The 25,653-nt window shown below is 37.9% G+C and overlaps 2 protein-coding genes across 5 annotated transcripts; one reads left to right on the top strand and one right to left on the bottom strand.

The window, feature by feature from the left end:
* Positions 1-1,162: 1,162 nt before the first annotated feature.
* Positions 1,163-18,079, bottom strand: sclt1 (sodium channel and clathrin linker 1). The gene is made up of 22 exons (XM_082535384.1): positions 18,000-18,079; positions 17,544-17,591; positions 17,244-17,311; positions 16,022-16,074; positions 15,800-15,872; positions 15,479-15,534; positions 14,941-15,076; positions 12,475-12,597; positions 10,836-10,901; positions 10,036-10,106; positions 9,476-9,566; positions 7,644-7,735; positions 7,260-7,437; positions 7,009-7,107; positions 5,204-5,275; positions 4,993-5,067; positions 4,709-4,851; positions 4,403-4,595; positions 3,777-3,973; positions 2,176-2,254; positions 1,503-1,598; positions 1,163-1,333 (listed from the first exon to the last, which is right to left on the bottom strand). Exons 2-22 carry the CDS (start codon positions 17,575-17,577, stop codon positions 1,274-1,276), a joined length of 2,055 nt encoding a protein of 684 aa, XP_082391510.1. The 5' UTR covers positions 17,578-17,591; positions 18,000-18,079; the 3' UTR covers positions 1,163-1,273.
* cUnh4orf33 (chromosome Un C4orf33 homolog) lies at positions 17,576-25,190 on the top strand. Of its 4 annotated transcripts, XM_082535402.1 has the most exons (7): positions 18,132-18,410; positions 18,524-18,663; positions 18,744-18,937; positions 21,266-21,326; positions 21,426-21,477; positions 21,557-21,756; positions 23,133-25,190. In XM_082535402.1, exons 2-7 carry the CDS (start codon positions 18,599-18,601, stop codon positions 23,227-23,229), a joined length of 669 nt encoding a protein of 222 aa, XP_082391528.1. In that variant the 5' UTR covers positions 18,132-18,410; positions 18,524-18,598; the 3' UTR covers positions 23,230-25,190. The 4 variants fall into 4 exon arrangements, with proteins under 4 accessions (XP_082391531.1, XP_082391529.1, XP_082391528.1 ...); XM_082535405.1 differs by lacking the exons at positions 18,132-18,410; positions 18,524-18,663 and adding an exon at positions 17,576-17,760; XM_082535403.1 differs by lacking the exon at positions 18,524-18,663 and having other exon boundaries at positions 18,094-18,215; positions 23,133-25,188.
* The last annotated feature ends 463 nt before the right edge of the window (positions 25,191-25,653 follow it).

Genomic DNA, 25,653 nt, shown 5'->3' with positions numbered 1-25,653 from the left:
AAAATGATTTGTAATGTAATGACCACTTAAAACTATCCTTAAAATTAAAAATTTGTATTGCAACATTTACAAAATGATGATTGGTATATGTGGATTCTAAGTATCACATTATAGTTTGCATCCAGACCTCTGATCTCACTTTAACATTTCATATCTGCCCTTCTTCCAAGTTGACCCCAAAATGTGTTAGATCTTTTAAAAAAAAGTATTTTCAAGAGAACGAGATATCTAGTTACTTAGAAATTTACTTTATATATTATAATAAGTTTAACTTATTTATGTCCAGTTACTTACAAATTAATAACTATTATCCATGACCTACTTGTACATGTCTATCTGTCAGGCTACTCTTATCCGATTTTTAATGCACTACAAAAATGTTAAAGTATTTTTAAAAAGAACAAAGAAAACAAAATGAATATATAAAATTTTTAATACTAATCCCTTAAAAGTAAATACTGCCCAGAGTGAGCTGACTTGGCAGAAGTTTCCTCTCTCAGAGTGCGTCTTGTTTGTTTTATTGGTTATGTTAACTGTGCCCTTGCTGTGTTTTACACCAAAGGTTTCTGAGATCAAGAAACATTTGAGTGGCTTTGATTCATATGTGGGTGCAAAACAGAATATTTAACAGATAAATGTAAATGCAACTTCTACTACAGTTTATATAATATTTGTATAATTACTGATATGAAGTCCACACACTTTTGAGATAATGTATTAGGTTATCTTTTCCCCCTCATCTATATGTTGCTGAGAAGGAATTAGAATTTGTATTTCATCTGTAAAATTGCCCTAAGGAGTTGTCATTTAATATCTGCAGATGCAATTATAATAGTGACTTGTGAGCCCATGAAGACAATTTGGGACTGGACATTTCATTCAATCAATCAGTAATCTTTGTCGGTATATTAATTTCTCACAGCTAATTTCTCACGGTACCCATCTTGAAACACATCCAGGAAGTTATTTTGAAGAAAGCGCTTCACTTTTTATTTAAATAGTTAGTGGAACATAAAAACAATATGCATTAAAAAAACAAGTCAAATCTGAGGGAAAAAAAAGCCTCAATATTAAAGTATCAACACTTTAACACATGACCACAGCCATTTTAAGACACAAAAATGTAAGTATTAATAAATCCGCCACACCCACACAAAAAAGATTATTTTAAATTAGTTTTATTTTTTATAACAAAATGAAAAATTCATTTTTCATATAGCATTGGTACACAAAAAGAATGGAAAATATGAAAGCAGTGCTTTCTTGTACCACATTAGACATGCTCTAGATCCACCGAGGCTGTTTTTCTTCGCTGAGATTGCAACCTATTCAGCTATTAGAAAAAAACAAAACAAAAAGTAAAATGAAACGAGCACAACCACAAATAATATCAGTTTTCAATCAGACAACAAAGGGATAGTAAAAACACATATTTCTCCTAGCACGACTCTCACGATGGCAGCCCATCACAGGGACCAGCACACTAGATTAGTTACCCATACCTGCTGTGAAGCAGTAGTTGCCCTTTGTTCCGCTTGCGTCAGCCGTCTCTGGAGACGACTAGTCTTCTCTTGATACTCCGCTAGCTGCTTCTCATACTGCACAAAACATGTATCAATTAGTTACACATGGAGTAAAACACAAATGTCTCAGTGTTAAACCTTTTGCTTTTTTTAAGTACTAAAGTACCAAGGAACATATGGTGGAATTATCATTTTCCATTACCGCAGACACACTTGTTTTCAGGCTGCTGTTCACAGATGCAAGCTTTGCATTTTAAAAATATGCAAAATCTTGACAACATCAGTGCAATTCATTTGTTTCTGAACAAACCCAAGCTGTTTCAGTTCATGGTACATTCTTTAAATTATTCTTGCTGCATCTGTGCATTATGTGAGAAAAACTGCTCTCAAACATCAGGTTTGAGCTCATAAGATGAAAGCAAATTCTACAACATAAACTCCTAGAACTTCTAGAATCACTGAGTTGTTAAAGAGCGCTGACATTTTTCTTAGCTGCTGCGAAGGCCTGACATCTGCAGAGGCTAACACCTATTAACAGGCTTAAAGAAAAAGACAAAGTCATTCACATATAATACAAGAATTATTTGAGAAATGACCAGTTTCACTTTTCTCTTACAATAATCTCTAGTGTGTGTTTGTGTGTCGCTCAAACCTCAGAAATTGTGTCATGGTCAGTTTGAAGCTGCGCCTCCAGCTCACGTGAACGCTGCTTCTGTCGATTCAGCTCAGCCCTGAAATGAACATTTTAAAAAGACGAGTCCAACCATCTGTCAGTGAGGGCCAAGTCAACTTTTGTTTCAGCTGCTGTTGAAATGTATCTGTTACTTAAACTTTGTTTCACTGTTACAGATAAAACTGTAAAGTGTCAGACTGAGAATATTTCTTTACATTTAATTAAAACTTTTTATTTCATTTTGTAGACTGCTGTATTAAATATTTCTTTTTCCAATTTCATTCTTTTTCATTTTTTAAAACAACCCACTGTTTCAAATTTTTCTACAGTGGGTTGTTTTAAAAAATGAAAAAGAATGAAAGCAGCCAGAGATACAGGCAAAGTATGCTGTGTAAGGTGAAAGGGTCAGCTGCACACCGATGTTTCGAAACCAACTTTAGCTCAGTTATTGAGTTTCGACCTGCCCATTTGGCCCATTTATCAGTGTGGTCAATAGCGGCACCAGCAATGACCTACAGTTCATGGAAGCAATTAAGGTACTCAAGCTCCCATCTGAGTCATAACTCTGCCAATGCTGAACACAAAGAATGCACAGTTTTAAATTCAGCATGACCTATGCCTCACAGGATGTTACACCTGTGTTTGTTTCTCTCACATTTTAAGCAGATTTATTGCTATTTATCAAATAGTTGCTTGCAAATATCTTTTAAAATGTTAGTGACACAGGAATTCTGTAACAGATGTCAGTACATCTATATAAAAGTGGAAGAATACCTAATTTTCATTGAACCATGCTAAAATGTAAACAAATATAGGTAATATACCTCAACACCCTAAAGCATTATGGGAACTAATCGCTTTAGTTTTGTGTGAGGAATGAAAGAGTGTCAGGCAACAACTCCTGAGGTGCACAAGCACATAGTAATTACCCAGTCAAGTCACACTCACAGTTGTCAGTGTAGAAGAGTTTGTAAGTTAGTCATGTGAAAAAAGGTTTCACAGGAATACACAGTCCTAGAAGTGTCCACGGAAGAGGCTTTCTTCAGGAAACCTTAACAAACAAGCACTACTTTTTCATTCTATTTCTAATTATATTCTCATGAACTTTAACATGTGCCATGCTAACTAGGGCCTGCAGAGTTTGAGTTGTAGCTCTTGTGTTACTTTTTATTTCTTCTTTTTTTTTTAAATTCCAATTTTTCTGATGGTTTGAGCTCAGGTGAACTTGCCAAGGCATCCACTCCTTGGAAGACTGTTATATTATGTTAAGGCACACCTGACCACCAACCTGAGCAAACGTCTGCTTTTATATAGGTGGTCACACTTGCTGATCAGTTAATCAAGTGTACTTGACAACCAGCACGTGGCTGCTATTTCCCTTTTATTTCCTATTGAATCAATAAGAGTGTACTTTGTTTTGTACAGGACTGGACAGAGTCCTGTACAAAGTCATGTTTTCTTGTAAGTCATCTGGCATTTAAGTTGTGAAGTTGTAACCCTTTAGTTTAAAAGCACATCTCTTTTTGTGCCCTTCTGTCCTTGCATTAGTAATCTTAAAAATACAATTTCAAAAGTCTTACTTAAGGGTCGTGATTTTAGTCTCAAATGCGTGGACCAGGTTCTTGGCCTCTTCCTTCCATCGCTGTGTACTTTTCTGCTGAGCTGTAAGAAGTCGAGTGAGATCAGCGCTAGAACTTCGACTGCTTTCCTCCAGCTCCCTCACTCGTGCATCCAGTTCTTGCTCCTTCAAGCTGTACTCTTGCTCCAACTTAGATACCTGAAGGGATGAGGTTATATAAAGTTTCAAACTCTTTTTAAATGGTCAAATAAATTATGTAATGGTACATTATCACTTGTGTGTAAACCCTGTTTTATGCTATATATCTAGCTATCCTACTACTGACAATGGCTTTTCAGCAGTTAATCAAAAATATAACACTTTATTATTCCACTTTATTTAAAGGACCATTTCACAGATTTTACACATACCTCAGAAATTATCCCAGACAATGTCATGAGGCTAGAAAAACTTTTAATTAATTAACCCTTGATTTTTTTTTCTTAAATGCGGTAATTTATTAGGCAGGGTTGCAATTTGTTATCGTTATTATTAGAATGCATTATGGGAACTCCAAGACACATAGGAAGCCCAAATTTCCCAAATTTGGATTATTAATCATTATCGATTCCCATCCTTCCCATTTACCTGTTGCTTGGCCTTATTCTGGACTTGCAGGGTGGCTTTGCGCAACTCATCCATCTCCTTGCGGAGCTGAAAGTTCTCCTGCTGCAGTTGCAGCCGCTCTTCGCTGACATCGATGCAGTCATTGCGGGCTGAAGCCAGAGAGCTCTGCAGGCGTCGCACTTCTTCCTGGCATCGTGACAGCTCCTCGCTATACCTACGGGTAAAAGATTGGAAGAAATAATGAGCAAAGTAAAAGCAGAGCACTAAACCTGATGCGCAGAATACTTACGGATCAAATAACGAAGAGCAAATCTATAGTGCACTTACTCCATCTCCATCGTTTTAAGTTTGTTCTGCGTGCTTTGCAGAGTGAGACTTATGTCTTCCCTCTGCCTCTCAGCATCTAGACACCTCTGATGAAGGGCATCAATCTTCCTGAACTCTGGCTCTGCCCTGCCTTCCTTATATACCTGACACGAAACACAGCAGACTATTAAAATGATCAGCAGTGCCTCAGCACATTCACAAAACCACATAATCAAACATCATCAAAACACTGGAACAACTTTTTGCAGTGTCTTTCCTGCATTTCCCCTGATAAATTCAGATACCTTCTCCAGCTCCTCCTCTACAGCTTTTCTCTCTCGTAGGGACCTTTCAATCTGAGACTCTTTATCTGAACACTCCTAGACAGAGTCGGAAAGAAGAGGAGACAGGAAAAAATGTTGGTAGGAGACAGAAATGAGTGGACAGGTAGACGCTATAAAAGGATTTATGGTGATTTTGAAATGAGTTTGCCCTCTTAGTTGGACAATTTCTTACCAGCTGCAGTGCAGACAGCTCCTCTGCCATACGGTGGATTTGAACATTGCACTGTTTGCGAACATTTCCCACCTGTTAAAAGATAAAGTCATAAAGCTCAAATATGGGGAGTTTAGCTCCTTTGCTTTTCCTTCCCCTTAGACTGACTTTTAATGGTCACAAAAAGGCTTAACTCCTGAACTTAACCATCTGAGTTAAGTGCAGATATAAGGAAAAGCAGTCTGTGTTTAGACTTTTGCTTTGACTACTCCTATTTTAACTTTTCAATAGCACACTTGGTAACTTAAGGAAGAAGTGTCAATGCGTGAACAATATAGTCATATACATTAGTACACTGAAATCAAACTAGATTTGCTGAAGATTGAAACCATAAAAAGTCAAGATGAAAATAAACATCAAGCAGCAACATAGTGATGTATTTACTGACTTGATTTATGTATATATGAAACAACAGATAATAATGAGACAAAGGTCATAAAACAAACAGAAAAAACAATAACTATAGCAACCAAAAAAGAAGCAATCGCTGCAAATTCTTAATTACACTTTATAGTGTTGCCACTACTATGATATTATGTGCTTTCCTTGTAATTCAGTGAATATGCTAAATCTTGCTAAGTCATCACAGCCTTACTTCCTGACAAGTCACTAAAAGTATTGAATACAAATGCCATCCCCATCAAAATCTCAAGTGAGAAAGTTAAAGTGAAAATTATCAAAAGCATTTTCTTCTTCACAGACATTTAAAGGACCATCAGGCCATTGTTTACATTTGTGTTACCTGCTTGCTTTTGTTAAACTGATATTCTTCACTACATAATCAAGAACAATAGCCTTAAACTATGGACATTTCTTTGTGTCACCTGCATATACATCCTTCCTGATGCAAGTATATAATGCACTTGCATATTAAAGACACATAAAAACAATACTGCAAACTGTCAAAAAACAGATTACATGCAAGCTGACTGTGAATACAGTTTAATTGTAATCTCTGGCCTCCATTTTTGAAAATTTCTTCCCTCACACTTATCAGTTCGAGTGGCTCTCATGCCTTCAGGTAAGTCTGAGGTCTGACTCTCAACTGTAAGTAATTCTTCATTACATGACCTTATCTTAAGACTGAACTGCCTTAAATGAGAATGAGGGACAGAGTAGATTAAGGTAAAAAAAAAAAAAAAAAACATTGACCCACTTTGACTAAAATATTTAAACTTAAACTGTCTTCAATGACAAAATTACCTGTAAGCTAGGTAAGCAAAGGCATGTTAAAGGCAAAGCCCCATGATTTGGAAAAAGTCTAAAAGCATCACCATTTAATCTCTAGAATATCATCCCATGTTGAGGGCCAGCAAGAGACTAAGATGACAGCTAGTGCTTCAGTCATACCATTTTACATTAATAGGATTAAACAGTTGAAGGCCTTGATGAAAAAGATCCATTAACAGAGCATTAATCACCATGTCTCCAGGGTTACACAGGGTAAAGAGCAGGGCTTTGCTTTCAGCTTAGTGCCTCATATGTTAAAAAAAAAAAAAAGTATGGCTAAGCACAAGGTACAGTTGGAGGTTGCACTTCTCCTTGTAAAACTAATTATGAATCAAAAACTTTGGTTTTCTTTCATTTTCAGAATTGCCATTTTCGAAAGAAAGCATACAGATTTGGCAGCAAATACCCTGATGTCATCTATTGCTTTTAAGTAATGATGCGACTTGCTTCAAAGTAGACTTTAGTCACACACGAATCAAATTACATGAGTGTATTTTTAGGAGAAGCATTCATCTAGCTATTTAGTAACCGTGTACCTCCTTCTTGGTGCGGACTGCAGCATCATAGATCAACTGCTTGATTGCTTCCTTTGTCTTTTCCAGCTCTTCTGTTTTCTGCTTCTCTCTTAACAGGGCCTGAAGTGAAAAGTAAAGGCAGATACAAATAGGCAATTGAGGAGAGATCTGAAAACTATTTAGAAGATGCAGTCGAATATGTCAAAAAGACGACTCTGCCATTTAAAACAAACGCGATAAAACACTGAAAGGTCCAAAGTAACTGCATTTACCTGGTCTTTGTGCAATGTGGCTTCTTCGGCCACTTGAACGCTCTCTCGAACTTTAGACAGGGCTTCATACTTCTCCTCTTCGAGAGTGGTGCAACGTGCCTGGAGTTCCCCCACCTTTCGCTCCCACACAGTTTGTTCTCTGCGAACTGCCTCTGCCTCCTGTGATGCAGCTTTTAGCCTGGGATTGCAGAAAAGAAAGGATACCCATCAGCAGAAAGAAAGTCAGAAAACTATTGCTTGACCCCATAAACACTGAAGCACTGATGTAAAATTCCATGACTTTCTATTAGATCAATACGCTGGCAGTGCTTTCCTAATCTCAACCACTGTTCCATCTTAGCTGACAGCCAGCAAGTGAAAGCCAACAGTTTAACATGGGCTGACCTGGTCTCCAGCTGGCTCAGGGCTGCCTGAAGCTGCTGCAGTCGTCTGTCTGCTGCGTGTTCACGGCCCCGTGCTTCACCCATGTCCTCTTCCTAAACACATATGCATACAGTTAGGTCCAGAGTTTGGGACAAGGACACCATTTTTTTTTTTAATTTTGCCTCCACCCAAAAAGATCAAGATGTGACTGAATTACACTTTAGTAAAGTCATTGGATAAACTAACAATTTTAAATTTAAAAAAAATGGAGGGTTTTTTTGTACTTGAATGAAAATCATTTGGAGTTAATGACCATCTGAAGTCAATATTCATGGACATTATCAAATGCTGCATTTCCTCCCTTGAGATGCTCTGCTAGCCCCTTGCTGCAGCTGCCTTCAGTTTATGTCATTTTCTGTTTTTTCATCAGTAACTTTGTTGGGTTGAGATCAAGTGACTGACTAGGCCATTAAAGAACACTCAATTTTTGTTACTTTCGCAGTGGGCTTTGTATCATTATCCATTAGCACAGTGAAGCACGATCCAGAAAGAGGATGTCTAAACATTATTTTCAGAACCTAGCAGGCTCTTTTAAATGTTTTCTTAGACTAATGTGGGCTTCCTATACTTTAGTGCAGGGGTGCTCAATACGTCGATCGCGATCGACCAGTCGATCGCAAAGGTAGTATTGGTAGATCGCATGGCATTAAAAAAATAGATGCCAGCCTATCATCCATCCCGTCACTTGATTGATACAGGGAAGCCAGTCAGATGACAGCAGATTTTTTCTGACGCTTAGGTCGCTGCGCATGCGCAAACAGCGGCGCGAAGTGTAGTAAAACTGACAAGCTAGTCAGCGAGTTAACTCCAATTTTTAGCTCTCGGTTTTTTCTCTTAAACCTGGCCGTCAGCAGCTACTGTCCGGACTATGCATCCCTGGCTGATTCAATTCAGTGCAAGTCATCAGAGTAAACTCAGGTAATGACAAAAAATTTACATAGTTAATTGTGTTGTGAAATATTGGATATTGCGGTTATGCATGTATATACATTGTAGATATAAAGAATCCTCAATATATTTATAAATAAGTATATGTTTTGGATTTTTGTAGTGGGTAGATCATTTTGACTTGGTCATTTTATAAGTAGCTCACATGCGGAAAAAGTGTGAGCACCCCTGCTTTAGTGTAACCAGTTGTCTGCAGTTTATTGTAAACCCTCTGTATTTACCGTCTTCCTCTTGATCATAGACTTTGACAGTGACATGCCTATGTACCTGTTTGAGAATCCTCTTGACTTGGTTAGATGCTATTCTTCAAGTTCAACAGTTGGAATTAACTTAACTTTTCATGTAATAATCAGGCATTAGACATTTGTGCAACTATATATAAAATTGTCAGTAATTCAGTTCAAACAGTTATTGCAGTACTTTTTTTAAAAGCCTTGAATTAAAGCTGAAAGTCTGCAGCGTTTGATTTAAAATTTAAAATCAAAGCAAAGACACACTGTCTAAACGTAGGGCCATAACTGTATCTGTCTTTCAAAATAGAGTTGTAAGTATGCAGGAATCTAATTTCAGATTATTAAAACAGATAGGCTGACATTTTTTAACTTGTCACACACAACTTATGTTGAAAAAAAAGGGAAAAAAGTACAAAATGCAGAATTCCAGCTTTAGTTTGAGGGATTAAGAAAAAAAAAACTATGCAGAGTGCAATATTTTCAGCATCTCAACTATAACTGATCAAATCAAGAGTCCTTTCATGCTCCTGAAACAAGTAAAGTATTGGTCTTTTTTCATGAATATTCATGAATTAGGCAAATATATGTATTTATATTTTCTTTTTTTCTAACCCGTCTCTGCATCTGTTCCTGGAGATTCTGCAACAGCTTGGTCATTTCATCCACTTTGGCTGTGGCTGTCCTCAATTCAGCTTTGGCTTGCCTACATAAGGACAGAGAAAGGAGAAAAAAAAACCCCACACAAATTAAATAGCAAATTAACTGTCAGCTAGAATTTATAGCAGCCTGTCTGGGTTACTGAAAAATATATTTGGACAATTAAAAAAAAAACAAGAGAAAACAAAACAAAAAAAACCTCATTTTCTTCATTTTTGCTAAATGTCAGTTGAAAAGATGTCTTTTTGGCAAATATCAAGCTCACAGCTTAAAACATACATTTAAACTTTAAGACTTAAAAGAACTCTGGGGTAGAGATGTCGTGTTATTGGACACTTTGAGACTTTTACTTCACACTGCTCTTCCTCAAATATAACCTCCATTTATGAAACAACTTCAATTTATACAAAGTTACAGGACATGGGAGAAGGTGATTTTCAGTCCAGTGTAGCATGTTGTGTAGTAGTTACACACTAACAGAACATGACCTCTGATGGCAGCCAGTAGCCTGTTACCTGAGCTGGCTGTGTAGCTCCTCCATCTCCGTGCTCTGCTCTGTCACTGTCTTCAGGAACTGCTGGTTTGTCTGTGTGTGGCAAGAGAGACACGACTGCCATTTGTGTGGCATGATTGCAAACACAGCTCCAACATTAACAACATCCAAATCAACCTTGTCTCTAATACATTTTTCAGTGTCCTTTTACATTAAACCCCGAGGTGTCTCTGTCAGTGATTACTACAAAGCCAGTCACTCTCCATGCTGTGAAAGAAACAGGCTGCTTGCATGAACAGTCAGAGGGGGGAGAGCCTAAAGCTTGCCTTCCCATTAAAAATGCATTAGAGGGATATAGTATTACTATACAATCTCTTTATACAGTGTATTGTGACCAAGCACCTGGCGTGTGTGTATGTGCGTTCACAAGTTTTTGTGTGAATAAAAAAAATCCACAATATTTTGTACTCCTTAATCTCCGAGCAAGGTTAAGCCCAAATACAGGTCAGTCGTGTCTCTAAATAAATAAATAATCTCTAGTGCTGAATTATCTGTGACTGTAGGATAGAGAGAGAGCGGCAGAGGGAGAGCAGAGAGTACGACTTAAAAAGAATCTAGTTAGAGGATTACCAGGTGAGCTGACAGTCAATTATACAGCCTGACAGTTCTGGGTGACTACAGGAGTGATTTAGAAAACCAATTCGCTTAGTTAAAAGATTAATTATTAGAGCAGGGTCAATTTCAGAGAAGTGCATAACATTTCAATACCGTGGCTAATTGGGAGGCAGCAATTTAACACACTTTTAATTAACCGTCACTTACCGATTCCAGTTTCTGATTGGCCGCTTGGAGTTTGTATGTGTGCTGCTGAAAGTGAACAAGCTGATCCTGTGATGAAAAAAGGGGCATTCATGTCAAGTTAACTAACAGTAATTACCTCATCCTTATATCCCACATTAACTAAGGCCAAAGTGCTCTAATTAACTTGATTACAATGATAATAGCGCCATCTAGCGGTGAGAGGTTATTGTTCTAATCAAGTTCTGGCTTTGCATTTCCATTTCAGAATACTGAACCTTGAGTAGAGATGGCACGATACCACTTTTTTATGTCCGATACCGATATCATAAATTTGGATATCTGCCGATACCGATATGAATCCGATATAGTGTTTTTTTAATCAACAAAACTGTTTTTTAAATATATTGCTGCATTTTGTATAAGTTCATACTCAAGTTTAAAACAACAACTACACTAAAGCTATTCTGTTATACCTGTATGCAAAAGAGAATATTTCATAGTTCAGCAATACTGATCAATCTAATAAACTTAAACCTACACCATCCTCCCTATTCTGGTATTTTAAAGAGTACTTAGCATAAATATTAAGCAACCTAACTAATAGGGTTCCAACTCCCAGCAACAACAAAAATAAATAAATAAAAAATAGGGAACCACCCCTCACACGCCACCTCATGATGCTTAATCGACGTAATCAACCTTAATTTGATGCAGTGTGAAAAAAAATGCACAGAAATCAATTATTTTTCAAGAAATATTAAATAGATTCAACATCTTTCTTCAACAAAATTGCAGACTGCACAGATAGTACCTTCCCAAAGGAAAAAGTACTATAGCTTACTAGGGTATATTAGACTTAATAGTTACTATATACAGTAATTGACTTCTATTCATTTTACATCAAATTAAAACTTTGGGTGTCAGATAATTAATTATTAAAAACAAGACATTTTAAATGAGAATAAGAAAGAAAAGTATGTCTTTGTGCCCCCTTTTCCCTGTTAATGCCCTATCGGCCCCCCTGGCTAAACTTTGCTAGATCCGCCCCTGCACAGCTACCAGCGTCAGCTACATAGAAAAAGATCCTGGAGTAGAAAGTAATATTAAATACATTCTAACAACAGCTGATCAAGCTTAAACGTGCTGCTGTTGTTCAGCTGCTGGTTTCCTCTTTCTGGTGCAAAGTGGGCCAAAAGCAAACAAGAGACACGGACTCGCGACAGAAAAGCCGATCAGCTGATCATTGATCAGTTTCATGATTGAAGTAGCAGCAAGAAGAGGCAGTCGCTCCATATATCGCTTGTTAAGCTTAACGCAGGAATGCTTTACAAACATTCAGAGATGGACTTACACACTTGCTTTACTTCTCTCGGGGATAACTTTGTCGGAGATGAAATGCCGGGTTGCTAGCGAAGCTCCACATGCTATCCAGACCACCGACAGGTCCCGCATGCCACAGCCGCTCTATCACGTGATGCATACTGCTCCGAGTGCTAACGTTCTGAGGTGAGTTACGGCGTGTTGCAAGTTTTGTGAGGTGCTTTCGTGATATTTAATGGATCGGATTACATTTTTTATTTTTCTCCGATATCCGATCCAGTAATTTAGGTCAGTATCGGACCGATACCGATACGTAATATCGGATCGGTCCATCTCTAACCTTGAGCTGCTGTCTCTGGGAGTCATGGATTTGTCCTTCAGAGATTGTCTTCTGGTAGACCTGCTGGAGGCGATCCAGCTCCTGGGCTGTGGTCTGCCACAGTTCCATGGCCTGCATCCGCTCCTGAACACGTACAGCAAACAATATCCACCCACATTTTGACACAGAGTTAACTTTCTTACTAGGAGTTGGAAGAAGAATACCAAACATCTTTCTGCATTCACAAGAGATCATTACTCCAGACACAAAAAACAACTCTTCTCCCTCAAAGACGACTAATGGTTTCTAAATAACGTGTGTTGCATCTTGTTAGCGGGATAACAAATCACCACTGAATCCAAAAAATGACCTGGGTTTTGTTCAGAATTATTAAAAAGTGCAAAAATGACAGCTTCATTAAAAGAGTGTGTGGAGCCGCTGGGAAAGGCTTTGCTGTCTTCAGTTATTAGTGCAAACGTGTGAACTCACTACTCAAAAAGAATTATGTATCATTTCCCAATGTTGCATATCGTTAGCTTCATAGCATAATTGCCTAAGTCATTTGACTAAGTCAATGACTTAGGCAATTATGCTATGAAGCTAACGATATGTAAAAAAAAAAGAAAGAATACACAGACGGTACAAATGTTTAACTGTCAGAAAGCAATTCTGACAAAGCCAGAGTGGCTGTTTCCTTGTGCTCTCCACTGAATCCACAGAGGTCAAAATAATATTGATCGTCTGATCTAACTTCCAGTCACGATGAATGTTCACAGCATCCAGCTAAATTCCAGCTGCACTTCAGCTCAGCCAAGGCCCTGTTGCGGTTTTAGTGTCCATACAAAATAAACATACCCATTAATACATTTCAGCTTCACAAACATTTATTCTGAGTGCTACTTAACAAAAAGAGAGAAAGCTTTATTATTGTTATAATATTACATTTTTAAGTCGATCACCTGAATATTTAGTTTAACCTGTATTCGAGGCGAATATGGCTTTTAGTTGGTCAGTGAATGAACAGACAAAACCCTAATACATCTTTGTAGCTCTCATACAGTAGGCAAAAAAAAAAAACAACTGGCATACCCTGACGCTGAAAAAGCATCAGCTAAGAAGTAAGAGTTTTTTACGGATACCTGCAAATTGGTGCCGATTAACTTCCCATTTAGCATTTAATCAAACAATCAACTAAACACTGTAGCTCTAAAAATGTAGTTTCTTTTGATCTTAGATTGCTTACAACCACACTGCGAATTAGGCTACACTTGGACCCGGGGGGATGGTCACAAACATCCATCCATCCATTCGCGTCCGCTTATCCTGTTCAGGGTCGCGGGGGGCGCTGGAGCCTATCCCAGCTGTCATAGGGCGAGAGGCGGGGTACACCCTGGATAGGTCGCCAGTCTGTCGCAGGGCCAACACACAGAGACAGACAACCATTCGCACTCACATTCACACCTATGGGCAATTTGGATTAACCAATTAACCTATCCCCACTAAGTGCATGTCTTTGGACGGTGGGAGGAAGCCGGAGTACCCGGAGAGAACCCACGCAAACACGGGGAGAACATGCAAACTCCTCACAGAAAGACCCCGGCCTGATGGTGGAATTGAACTCAGGACCTTCTTGCTGTGAGGCAACAGTGCTAACCACTGTGCCACCGTGCTGGTCACAAACAAATTTCAGGAATTATGGAATTTGTTAACTTACAGCTTTTATGCAGAAAAGAACTTAAATGATCACAATTAACCTTACTGGACCAAACTGTTACTACAACCTTGGATACATGATTAAGACTACACCCTACTCTGATAAGCAGTACTGTCAAATCTTATCAGGATAAAGAGAAAAAGCCAGGTATTAAAGGAAGACAGGTTGGATAGTCACAGATTCAGTTTATAGCAAGATAACCTTTGAAGCAAAGACCTACAAGGAGTCTTTCTAATGACACAAGGTCTGTACAGACTTAAGCCACATCAAGCTGAAATGGACTGAAAAATAGAAGAAACAGCAACACGACGCAACTGAATAAACTTCTGTAACACAGTTAGGATGAATTTTCTAAATTCTTTCCTTTTTATAGCAAGAATTCTACAAATGTTCAGGGTTGAGCGAGTTGCAAATTTAGATTAATACACTTTACAGTTTAAGATGATTCCCTTTTCTAACGTTAAATAAGAATTCCTTCCTTAAAATATTGGCATTTCTTGACACCATGTGCTTGCTTTCAAGTTTTGGAAAACACATGTAGAAATTTCAGCGTACTGAAAAACTTTGTCAGCTTCTAATTCCTGGTGTTTAAGAACAGAAGAGTGCAGAAAAGACCTATGGATGTGTGACTTCAAACTCCAGGCTGATGGATATACACACAGGCTAGAAAGGCCCCACACACGATGTGTTTCTTATATAAAAAAAAAAAGAAGAAAAAAAGTGTGTCTTAATCTACAAATGTTTAGACATATCAAACGGACATTTATGCAGACCTGTTCAGACAGCTGGACCTGTTCTTGGAGATTTTTGATGACCGCATCTTCTTCCAACGTGCTGCCCTCTACTCCTGAAGCTGTGGGCAGGGCATGAAGCTGCTTCTCAACAGACTCTCTCAGCTCTGCATGAAGCCTGGAAAAAGTATTCAGACTTAAGAGGTTATGTCACAAAAATAAATAAATAAATACATTAACAGCATGCATAGTTTTAAGTGCTAAATAAAATAGAACAACCTTCATAAGGTTAATTATTTAGCTGGAATGCAAATGGTCAAGATGCCAGAATTCTAATCAAAGCTCTAATTACTAGACAAATGAGCGCACTAATTACAGCAACCTGATTTGTGGTAGGTCATAGAAAATCAATCAGCCACTGAATGTAAAATAATTCAAGTAACAAATTCACACACAATACTGAATAATGCCATATCTTATGACAGGTTTAACTTATTGAAAATATTAGTACATTTGTCATGTTCTGTTGTGCAACCAACTTATTACATATTAACATGAGTGGATTTATATATTTTTTTACCTTTCATTTTCCTTGACAACCCTCTCCAACTTCAATTTGACGTCTGTCATCTGTGTCTGTACGTGAACACTGAGAGTCATTGATAACATCCCGACATATTTAATGCATCAGATGACCAAGAAATCTCAGGATTAAGATATTTATTTCCCAGCTACCTCTATCAAAGTCTTTGACTTCTGAATTATCAGTTTAATAGATTTCAAGGACTTAAATCTATAAATCACATCACTTCATCAAGCACCCACCACCACACGCCTGTGTATTCAAACATTTCAGATGAAGGATGTTTTATTATTTCAGGATGTTGTTTTGTTGATTTACCTGATATCTCTGCAGCTGTTCAGTCATTTCTTCCATGTGCCGATCATACTCAGCTATCAGAGGAGCCATTATACTGCAACACAGACAAATGATGTTTCAGTACTGGGGGGGAAAATTTTTTTTTTAAAATTTTGTATTCACCATAACTCTGTCTTGCTGAATCTCTAGTGAATGCTGTGTCTCTAACGTGTCTACAAAGTGGTATGAAACTGATGAACTGACCCTCTATCTGAGATCCAGGGCACAGGAGACTCAGTGCGTCTTTCCTCCTCAACCTAACAAACATAAGGCATGTAAGGGGTGAGGGCTAGCAGTAGTTAATTGTATCAAAAACTTACTTTTCTCAGTTCAAAAAAAAAAAAAAACAATCACAATTTTTTTTTATTGAAGATGCCAAATACTTGATTAATTTTAGATGAGCTAAACTAGCATAAGTTTTTAAGTTGAAGATCATTCTACTGTACACACACATGACTATGTCAGTACCCACCCAGACAATGCAGTAAATAAGTTCATAGATGATACCACTGTGGTGGGGCACATCTCTGGGGGCAATGAGACAGCATACAGAGCTGAGTTTGAGAGGCTGTCAGACAGGTGTGCGGACAACAACATGGGCCTCAATACCACCAAAACAAAACAGCTATAGTCAACTTTAGAAGAAAGAAGTCTGAGCTGCAGCCCATCAGCATCAATGGGGAGTGCGTGGAAATGGTATCCAGCTTCAAGGTCCTGGGTGTCCACATAGACACAGTACTCCAATGGACCTCAAACACCTCGGAGGTTATAAAGCAGACCCAACAGCATCTCCATTTTCTGAGAACCCTCAGAAAAATGGACCTTAAGTGGGAGCTGCTGATCATCTTCTACAGTTGCTCCATTCAAAGTGTGGTGACCTACTGCATCTCTGTATGGTTCTCTAGCTGCACAATGGCACACAAAAAGGCACTTCAAAGGGTCATTAAATATGGCCCCAAAAATCACTGGACATCCTCTTACATTCCTGAAGTTTAGCACTTGCTGCCTCAAGAGGGTATGCAGCATCCTACAGAATTGCACACACCCAGGACACCGGGTGTTTAATCTGCCTCCCATCTGGGAGGAGATTCAGGTTGCTGAGGCCACGGAAAAAAACAGACTCAAGGACAGCTTTTACAACAGGGCAATAGCCCCAGTCAATGCTAACATCTGACCTGATTGGTCATCTCTCTTTACTTTTTTTTTTTTTTTTTTTTTTGGGGGGGGGGCAATAATGTGCAATAAACATTCATTCTTTAATTTATTAAGTCATACTTTTTTTGCACTTTTTAAAAATCTACTGTGTTGTGTTGTGCTTAGTGCCGAAATGGGACGGTTTCTAATTTCATTGTACTATAGTACCAAGTATGACTGTGCAATGACAATAAAGAGTTATCATAACCCATTTTATCTTATGTCTTCGTACCTGAGAAGATGTGGACAGAGCACCGTGCCCATATTGATACTGGCTGAGAGCAGAATTTAGCCTGCGGACTGAAATGACACAAAAACGAGGACACTTACACAAAAAAGCATAGATGTTCTAGTGATCATCACAAGCAGAAGACTGTAAACATCCAAAAAATGCACGCCATATAATTGATTGATCTTTATACAGGGACCACCTATGGCTTAAAAAAGAAATTAACATAGAACAGTGTCAAAAACTGATGGATTAAACGGCGTAACAGAAAAATATGCATGTCGTTTCCAAGTTTCGTCTCACCTTGATCACGCAAAAACTCCAGTTCTGCCTCCATGCTTACGATGTCGTCTAAAGAGAAGCAAAAGAATTTGCACTGGCAAAAACGACCACCACTACCAAAACTAAAGACGAACACTTAAAGCCTGTCAAACCTGGCACCACTAATCTAGGGGTTCTTTTCAAGTTAACGTTTCGGAACACGAAGAGAAAACTGTCGTTTAAGAATGTACTAATTCAGGTAAAGATGACACAAAGCCGCTAGAAACGTTCACTACAAACTAGCTAGCTACCTGTAGTAAATTTGTGCAGCTCGTGTTAGCTAAAGCAGCTAATCAATCTCGGCTAAGCTAATCAAAACAACTCAGTGTTTTGATCTCTTCAACAAAACACCAAACACATTTTCCGAGACAGGATGCGCTTAAAAAAATACGCAAATGCATCGCATTGAAATTTTTAATTCATAATAGATGTTTTTACTTCAATCCTCGTTTCCGCCTCTTGTTTTGAAGTAAACAAACGGGGACCAATGGAAAAGAAGCTGTGCAACCGTAAAGTCATTCCGTCTGTACAAGAAACGCGAAAGGATGTTCCTTTAAAAAAAAATAAAAATCAGGAAGCAGATGTAGAATACATTTGGAAGTCAATAATGCCAACTCTGCATATATAACAGTTTGAATTCAGTTGTTTGTTAAGGTATGATATATAACGTCATCACGTGAAAAGAGATTATGGTTTCTAGTTCGTCAGAATGTGTCACAAATAGTGGTTAAAAAATTGCTGGATAGACATTTCCATACAGATGTAACCACATATTGCATGAAAACGTAAACAGCATAGAGTTGGAAAATATCGTCCTCTGCTTATCGTTTTACTCTCAGATCTTATCAAGTAAGTGTAATCCTCGGACGTTTGCTTTACCAGGAAAATGATTTTACTGTCTTGTTACTGATAACATTATTCTGTTTTACACAATTTGATAACAAACTGCGGGTGAATCAAAGGGTGAAACGCAGAGTATTTAAAGAAATTACACGCGCACTCGGAGCATTCTTGTCCTGTAGCCAGTGAAAACAAACATGGGGGTGACTCGTGGACTGCAGTTTATAACACTTTTCCACATTCTGCTATGCTGTGAATCTCTGTAAGTTTTGTAGCTTTTTTGTTCCCTGTGTCGCTGCTCACACAGCAGATTTTAAGACTGAGTGATTTTCTTTCTTTCAGTCCTCGCACGCAAATGCAGTTTGACATCGAACACACTTGGGACAGCAACCCTGTAAATCATGACCCCCTCAAAATCACCTTCTCTCCTGGGTTAGGAGGCCTGAAGGTGGAGGTGTCTGGTCCATTCTTCAATGACCCGGCTGCTCCTGCAGGGCCCCCAAGCCAGGCCTTCCCTGGACTGTGGAATTATGAAGGTGGGTAGATTGGTCTGTTGCTTCCATAGCCATGCAACCTTTCTTTTAACACAAGACACAAGCTTTTAGGGGTTTAGTCCGTGCAAAAAAAAAAAACAAACAAAAAAAACCAAATCGATTTTAGTTCAAATAATGTGATATGAATTCATGATATCCTGAATTTTTAAATATAAATATTTTTTTATCAGAAATGCCAGAATGTCAGCTTAAAGCTCACAAAACTATTTCAACAACCGCCAAACAGGTAAAACAGCAAACGGTTAAAAGAGCCAGTAAAAAGATTCTGCATAAAGATGTAAACACAAAGCGCGACCATCGGGTCGTCCACACAGACATGTCGTCGGGTGCTGAAAGTCGACATCTCACAGATTCTGAAGCTGTCGGTTTCGTCACTCCAACCGAAATTCACAGAACCAGCAGCAAAAGAAGATCAAAACTATGCTTCATGTTTGAAAAATATCTTACCTTGGTTGTTTTGTTTCCACCACAATAAAATTACACTTCCTGCACAGCTCCCTCTCTCAGTGTACATTAAGAACAGTTTACCATCACAAATCTCTATTTTCTGAATTATTCGCTTGCTTATTACACATCAGTCTATCGTTGTTTACAGTGCTATCGGCCACTGTTTGTTTTTTTTCTTCCAAAAAGACCTCTGACAAGACCTGCTGTCAATACATTACAAAACGCTTAGCTCTGTCTCTAATAAAACCTCTGTAACTTTGCTCTGCTTCACCTCAATAGCATCAGGTAATGTTTATATGCTGATTTGTGGTTTTCTTCCATTTTTGTTCTACTGCAGAATATTTTTAAGGTGGTTATCTGCTATAAAAAGCCACCCCATGAAAATCTCCTTCATGTTTTTCTGTGTTTTATCCTCAGTTACTTTGACACAAAGGCATTTACTGTGATTCTTACACCTCTGATGAAGTCTCACAAGTGTCAGCTTTGCTTTTATTGCCTACATAGATATAAAAATATGGATATGTACTGATAAATGATCAGAATTATAATATTTCTGACTGAGTCAAAATTGAATCGAATCGGAATTGAAACAGTTATAGAAATCAGTGACGATACCCAGCCCTATTATAAAATATATATATGTTATAAAATACCTTTAGCCTTACGCCCTTAATTTGTTTATGTATCAAAGGTAGCCCCATTTGCAAATTATTAATGTAAAATAGAATCCCCTTTTAATCGCTTAATTGGGTTTCATAATTTCAACTGTTTTTAAATGTTTGTTATTGACAGGAAAATGCATTCTGTTATATATATGCACAGTATGATTATTCATATTATATTAAATTAGAATATTGATGAATTTCATATATACTTATACAACATGAAACTAGTCCCATGAAACTGTTATCTTATTTTCTTTAACCTCAGTTTGGAAAACAAACCTGCTCACCAGCGCCTCTAAAACTCACAAATTAACATGTTATGTTTTATTTGTTTAATCTGTTCCCATTTGGCCCATCTCATATTAAACTGCTATATACAAAAGCTAACCAGCCGCTAGCTGAAGCGTAATATTTCAGAGACCTTTCCCTAATTGTAGCACAATTCTTTTAAACGCTTATAATTAACAAATGAGAAACAGCAATTATATAACCGACAAGCTCCAGACTTCATAAGGCTGATTCCAACGGAAATTCATTATCTTTAAAAAGGTCACATTTATGGCTTATTGTAATAGATTGTAGTATTGTACATGTGTTACTTTTATGGTCCCCATGCTTGTTGTAGCCGTAGTTACGGAACCATCAGTTATGATTATGTAATTTAGTCCCTAGGATGCAATTTTAGGCCCTTTGGCAAGCTGAAATAATATGAATAAAGTCTACTGTGGCTGAAGAGACTAGAGACTGTCTGTTTATGGGATCATTACAGTAACTGCATTATCATTATTATGGCGACACAGCAATTAAACCTCACAATGAGGCTGAGTAATAACAATTGGTTCTAATTGACCTCAAGTAAGTTCGATTTCCGTTTAATGAGCCCCACATATTTGGTCTCATTAATGTTACTTAATAGATTGGAAACCAACCCCATTATGATCTAGGTAGATAAAGAGCATGATTCTAGGTTAGTGAGTGTGCTGCTCACATAATTGTATTTAAAAGTTTATGTAATTGTTATTTTTGCATGTTACTGTTAAAGTCTGAGTCAAAAATGAATGACCTGAATAATTTAATTATTACTTTTTTGTCTTTTTTTTTTTTTTTAAATAAGTGCTGATAAGGTTAATAAGACAGTTAAAGCAGTTTATTAATGTGAGATTAAAAGTCTTATCTTCATTTTTCCATATCTCATCAGTTGTAGAGACCTTCTTCCTTGATAGTACTACAGAAAATTACCTGGAAGTCGAGTTTTGTCCGTGAGTACCAAGCTGAGCTCTTGCTCTGCCCATGTATATATAGCCATATGTTTATAAACAGTGGAACAATGACACGTCTTCCCTGTGTTTTTACTTTAGACATGGACAACACCTGATATTACTACTGTCAGGAGCCGGCCAAGCATTCCTGGTAGGCTGCGTATGGAGGTATTCGTAGGGTTTTTTTGGGTTTATGGGATATTTCTTACATTTTTGATTTCTCTCTCCAGCAACAGCTTCCCATGGTATTTAACACCAAGATCACTGGAGACAGATGGACAGGTGAGGCTCTCATCCCTTGGACATACTTCCCTCCCAATGTCAACAAGATGAACTCCTACGCGATCCATGGCTCAGGAGAGAATCGTATATATGAGGCTCTTTATCCCATCCCCAAGGAGGAGATAGCCGAAGGACAAATGCCTAACTTGTGAGTATGCTGACTTCTACAAGTGAAGTTTGATGTGCCATAGGTCATGTGCACAGACATTTTATGTTATAGTGGTGCTGTCGTGAGGCACTGAGACAGAAAAAGAGGTTCATGTGCAAAATCACACCTTTTTTTGTATATTCTTTTAAAGGTACAGTAAGTCATTTTGTAAGAAATTTAAAAGAAAAAAGAATTTTACACTAATTCATTAAAATATTCAGAAAATACATACAAAATAAATAGGAGAGGCCGCCAGTTTATGGAAGCCATGGCAACATCTTGAAAACAGCAGCCAAGATAGAAATCGCCGTTCCACCTAATAACATGTTATATACGTGGCTAGAGACTGTCCATATTCATGGTATTACTATTAATTCAAATGTCATAAATAGCTCTTTCAAACTCCATAGGACTATTTAACATTTGCAAATGTATATTTTCATTATCGCTTTCTCCTCCTCTTCATCTGCCTTCTTCACCACTGTTCTCTCCTCCCTCATTTCCACCTCATTGTTTTCGTCCTCAACTGAAGTCTCATTTCACGAACTGAAATCAGTGCTCTAACACACAAAACATGCATAAACATGCTTATTTATTCTGGTTATTCTCCTTATAAGCTAATATTAATCAACCTAATGTAGGCTCTAAAAATTATGCTTTCCCAGTTGATTACATTCTCATATTGTATGACAGTTCATTTGCTATCTGTCCAACAATGTTAGATCCACTTCAAAGCAAGTTTCACTAATGCCGGTTACAGCAGCTAACTGGCAACAACAGCACCACTTACCAAGAGAAAAGTTCACTGAAAGTTCACTGACTCATATAACACTCCTTTCACAAAGTTTTACAGCCTCCACCAGGTTAAATAGACTAGGACACTCAGCATATTGAAAACTGAGGTAAACAGCGGACTGACAGCCTACACTCAAACTTGTTAAACGGTAGTCTGCAGCCAGAATTTTTGAGGTATCTTGGGTTTTAAAAACCTAAAATACTGCAAAAAATATTTGGCAAATTTCTTTTTTTTTCTGATTTATTGCTACGTGTTGATATTATCCAAATATTTTAAAATATTGCGCGTGCAAAAACAAATTAAAACATGTTTGTCCTACAGCAAACATAAATAATGCACTTGAATTGGGAGGGTTAAGGAAACAGGAAACTGCAGTCTACTGACATCTAGTGATGAGATTTTGCATACTGCGCCTTTAAGTTGTAAAACAGGTGTAGATCAAATGGTACTTATGTCCAATCCACAATCTGTACCTTTTAGAGTCACATTAGTCAACTTTGTCATTTCAAATTACATGTATATAAATGTGTATTTCACTACTTTATGCATAATATATTAAATTTGTCTTTCTGTCTTCTAGTCACCGGCTAGAGTATTTCAAAGATTTTCGCCTGCAGAGCATCATGGGAGAGGGTTGGGTCCAACCACCATCTGATCTATGGCTTGGAAAGCCTTAAGCTTCTCAGAAACACTCCTCTTTGCCTGTTTCATTCTTGCAGACACATATCCACAAAAATCCTCTAAAACAGCAGCAGGGCAATAGGATAAACACTCTCTGACAGGGAACAAAGGGCAATCAATCTTTATTAGTTAATGATGTCAAACGATATGACATGAAATATGTTATCAGCTTGTCAGATTGCGTTAGTCTTCACACACATCTGTGCAAGCACACAAACATGCACTGCAAGATATTGGACGTCGCCACAAATTGCCTGAGCAGAGCGTGACCTACAACACTTGTACAGTGGAGGAAAGCGCACAGCTTAAGTGTTTGACTTCAGTGGGATAATTCCTTGCAATTCCTCGTGATTCTAAACCCTAAATGTTGAGACACTGATATTAAAAAAAAAGAAAAAAAAGAAAATGTGCGTTCTTTTGGGTTTGTCTTTATTGTCATTCCATTACTATGATTAATGTCCTTTATAATGACATCTTTTTACATACTGCTGCTGTCCTTTTTCTGTGATTGATGTCACTTTAATTTTATGTCTGATGTTTGATTATGTTTCATTCCCATGTCTGTAAAATAATTATCTGACATTTTGTGGTATAATCTTTTTCACCTTTTGCCTGGGGGTTAGATATGAAGATCAGTGTCGTCCTCATGTATAGATGCCATTTATGTGGCTAGATGGTTTAATTTCTGACTTCTTCCCAAAACTTTAAACTGCTCCAGTAACTTTACCAATATGAATACCCAGTTCCCTTCTTACATAAAACGGCTGTATGATATGGATCTTAGTGGCAGATAAATATTCATAATTAATAGCTGATGAATTTATTACTCTCATATATACACTCACTAGCCACATTATTAGGTATACCTGTGAAACCACTGTCAACTCTACTACTGTTTGCATTAATATTATAAAGATGTTTTTTCACCATATCAAAACACAAGAAAGGGTGAAATATTAAGAAATTTTATCTCTTTATTAAGTACAGAGGAATTTACTTTGTATAGGGTTGCATTAGATATGCATCTGTACCTGTACTTAAAAAAGTGTCAGTGAGTATATATATCAAAGACCCACTAACTCAATTTTCCACCCACTTTCTGAAGTGGAGATCACAGACCTTCAGATCTCCGACATACACTGACACACACAAACGGTGATTGGGGACTTACAGATCTCTGTGTTCTCTCCATGACCCCCAAGTCAGTCCCTCTTGCCCCCACTGCAGCTCCTTATAGAGCCTGCATATTTATCAGAGACTCCTTTCAGATCACTGACTGGCTAACCTCATCTCCTAACCCATAGATGGGGGGGGGGGGATTGATTTTCATGTTGGCAGTGTTGCTCTTCACTGTGGCAGCCCAAAAGCCTATATTGAGCCCTATCAGTTTTAATTGGCATCCTCGTCTTTGAAATGGGTGCAGTGATTAGGCTTGGAGAGCCCACCTCTTAAGCCTCATCCTTATCATCGCCTGCGGTGATTTGCCACCACACTGAACAATATTCACGAGCACACACATACACACAGAATGGTCACACTATGCATGAACATGTCTCACAAATAAAATGTTGACCTAAAATATGTTTTTTAATGCATTTTGACAAAAACATGCTCTTTCAGAAAAGCTTTGATGAATACACATGACTACGCGCACCCACCTGTGTGCAGGGCGAGGATGTGTGTCCACACTAAGATTTAAAACCAGTTCTCTCTAATTAGTGTGAAGAGATGAGAGGGGAGAGCAAAAGAGGTAGCAGCCGTTCCTCTACCTCCAAAGCCCCGGCAGACAAGCAGACACGGGAGCTGTCTTATCCCCCTAAGAATAAGAGACCAGCTCGCTCTAAAACATTCAACACCAGCTTAAGGGTGATTTTTCGTGTCAAAAACTTTCTGGTGATCACCCCAGACCCTACTTCATTTTTTTTTTGTCTCCAAAAGACGTGGGTCTCATTTCCTCAAGTTTAAAGAGTGTTTGAGGGTATGAATGAGGATAAAGTTGTGATGAAAAATAGAATGTGAGGGATAAAGGAGTGATCTCAGAACATGAAAAGATTGAAGAGATTGAAAAAGTGTAAACGGTAATGACTTTGCCTAGTTTTCCGAATTCTGTGATAGGGCTGCAGTATGGCTCCAAAAGAAAGAGCCATACTGCAGCTAATGAGATACTGTGACAATTTGTAGCCTTTGCAAGCTAATGCCACAAACAGTATCAGATTGTACAGAGCGATAGAACTTATCAACACTGTGCAGTACACATTCCTTTTATGGCTGGCTTCCAGTACAGCACATCACACAAAGAAAAGCAAACTTTGATCAGTGTTCATGAGGAACTTTATCTTACCTAATCACCACAGTACTATTATGCCTAAACAGCAAGCAACCCTTTCCGCATTCTTTCAACAACAGCCAATGATAAACCT

This window comes from Aulonocara stuartgranti, assembly GCF_965226115.1.
Source record: "Aulonocara stuartgranti genome assembly, chromosome: 6".
NCBI lineage: Eukaryota > Metazoa > Chordata > Actinopteri > Cichliformes > Cichlidae > Aulonocara > Aulonocara stuartgranti.
Note: the sequence above shows the minus strand (reverse complement) of the source record. Positions and strands in the feature narration are given on the sequence as shown.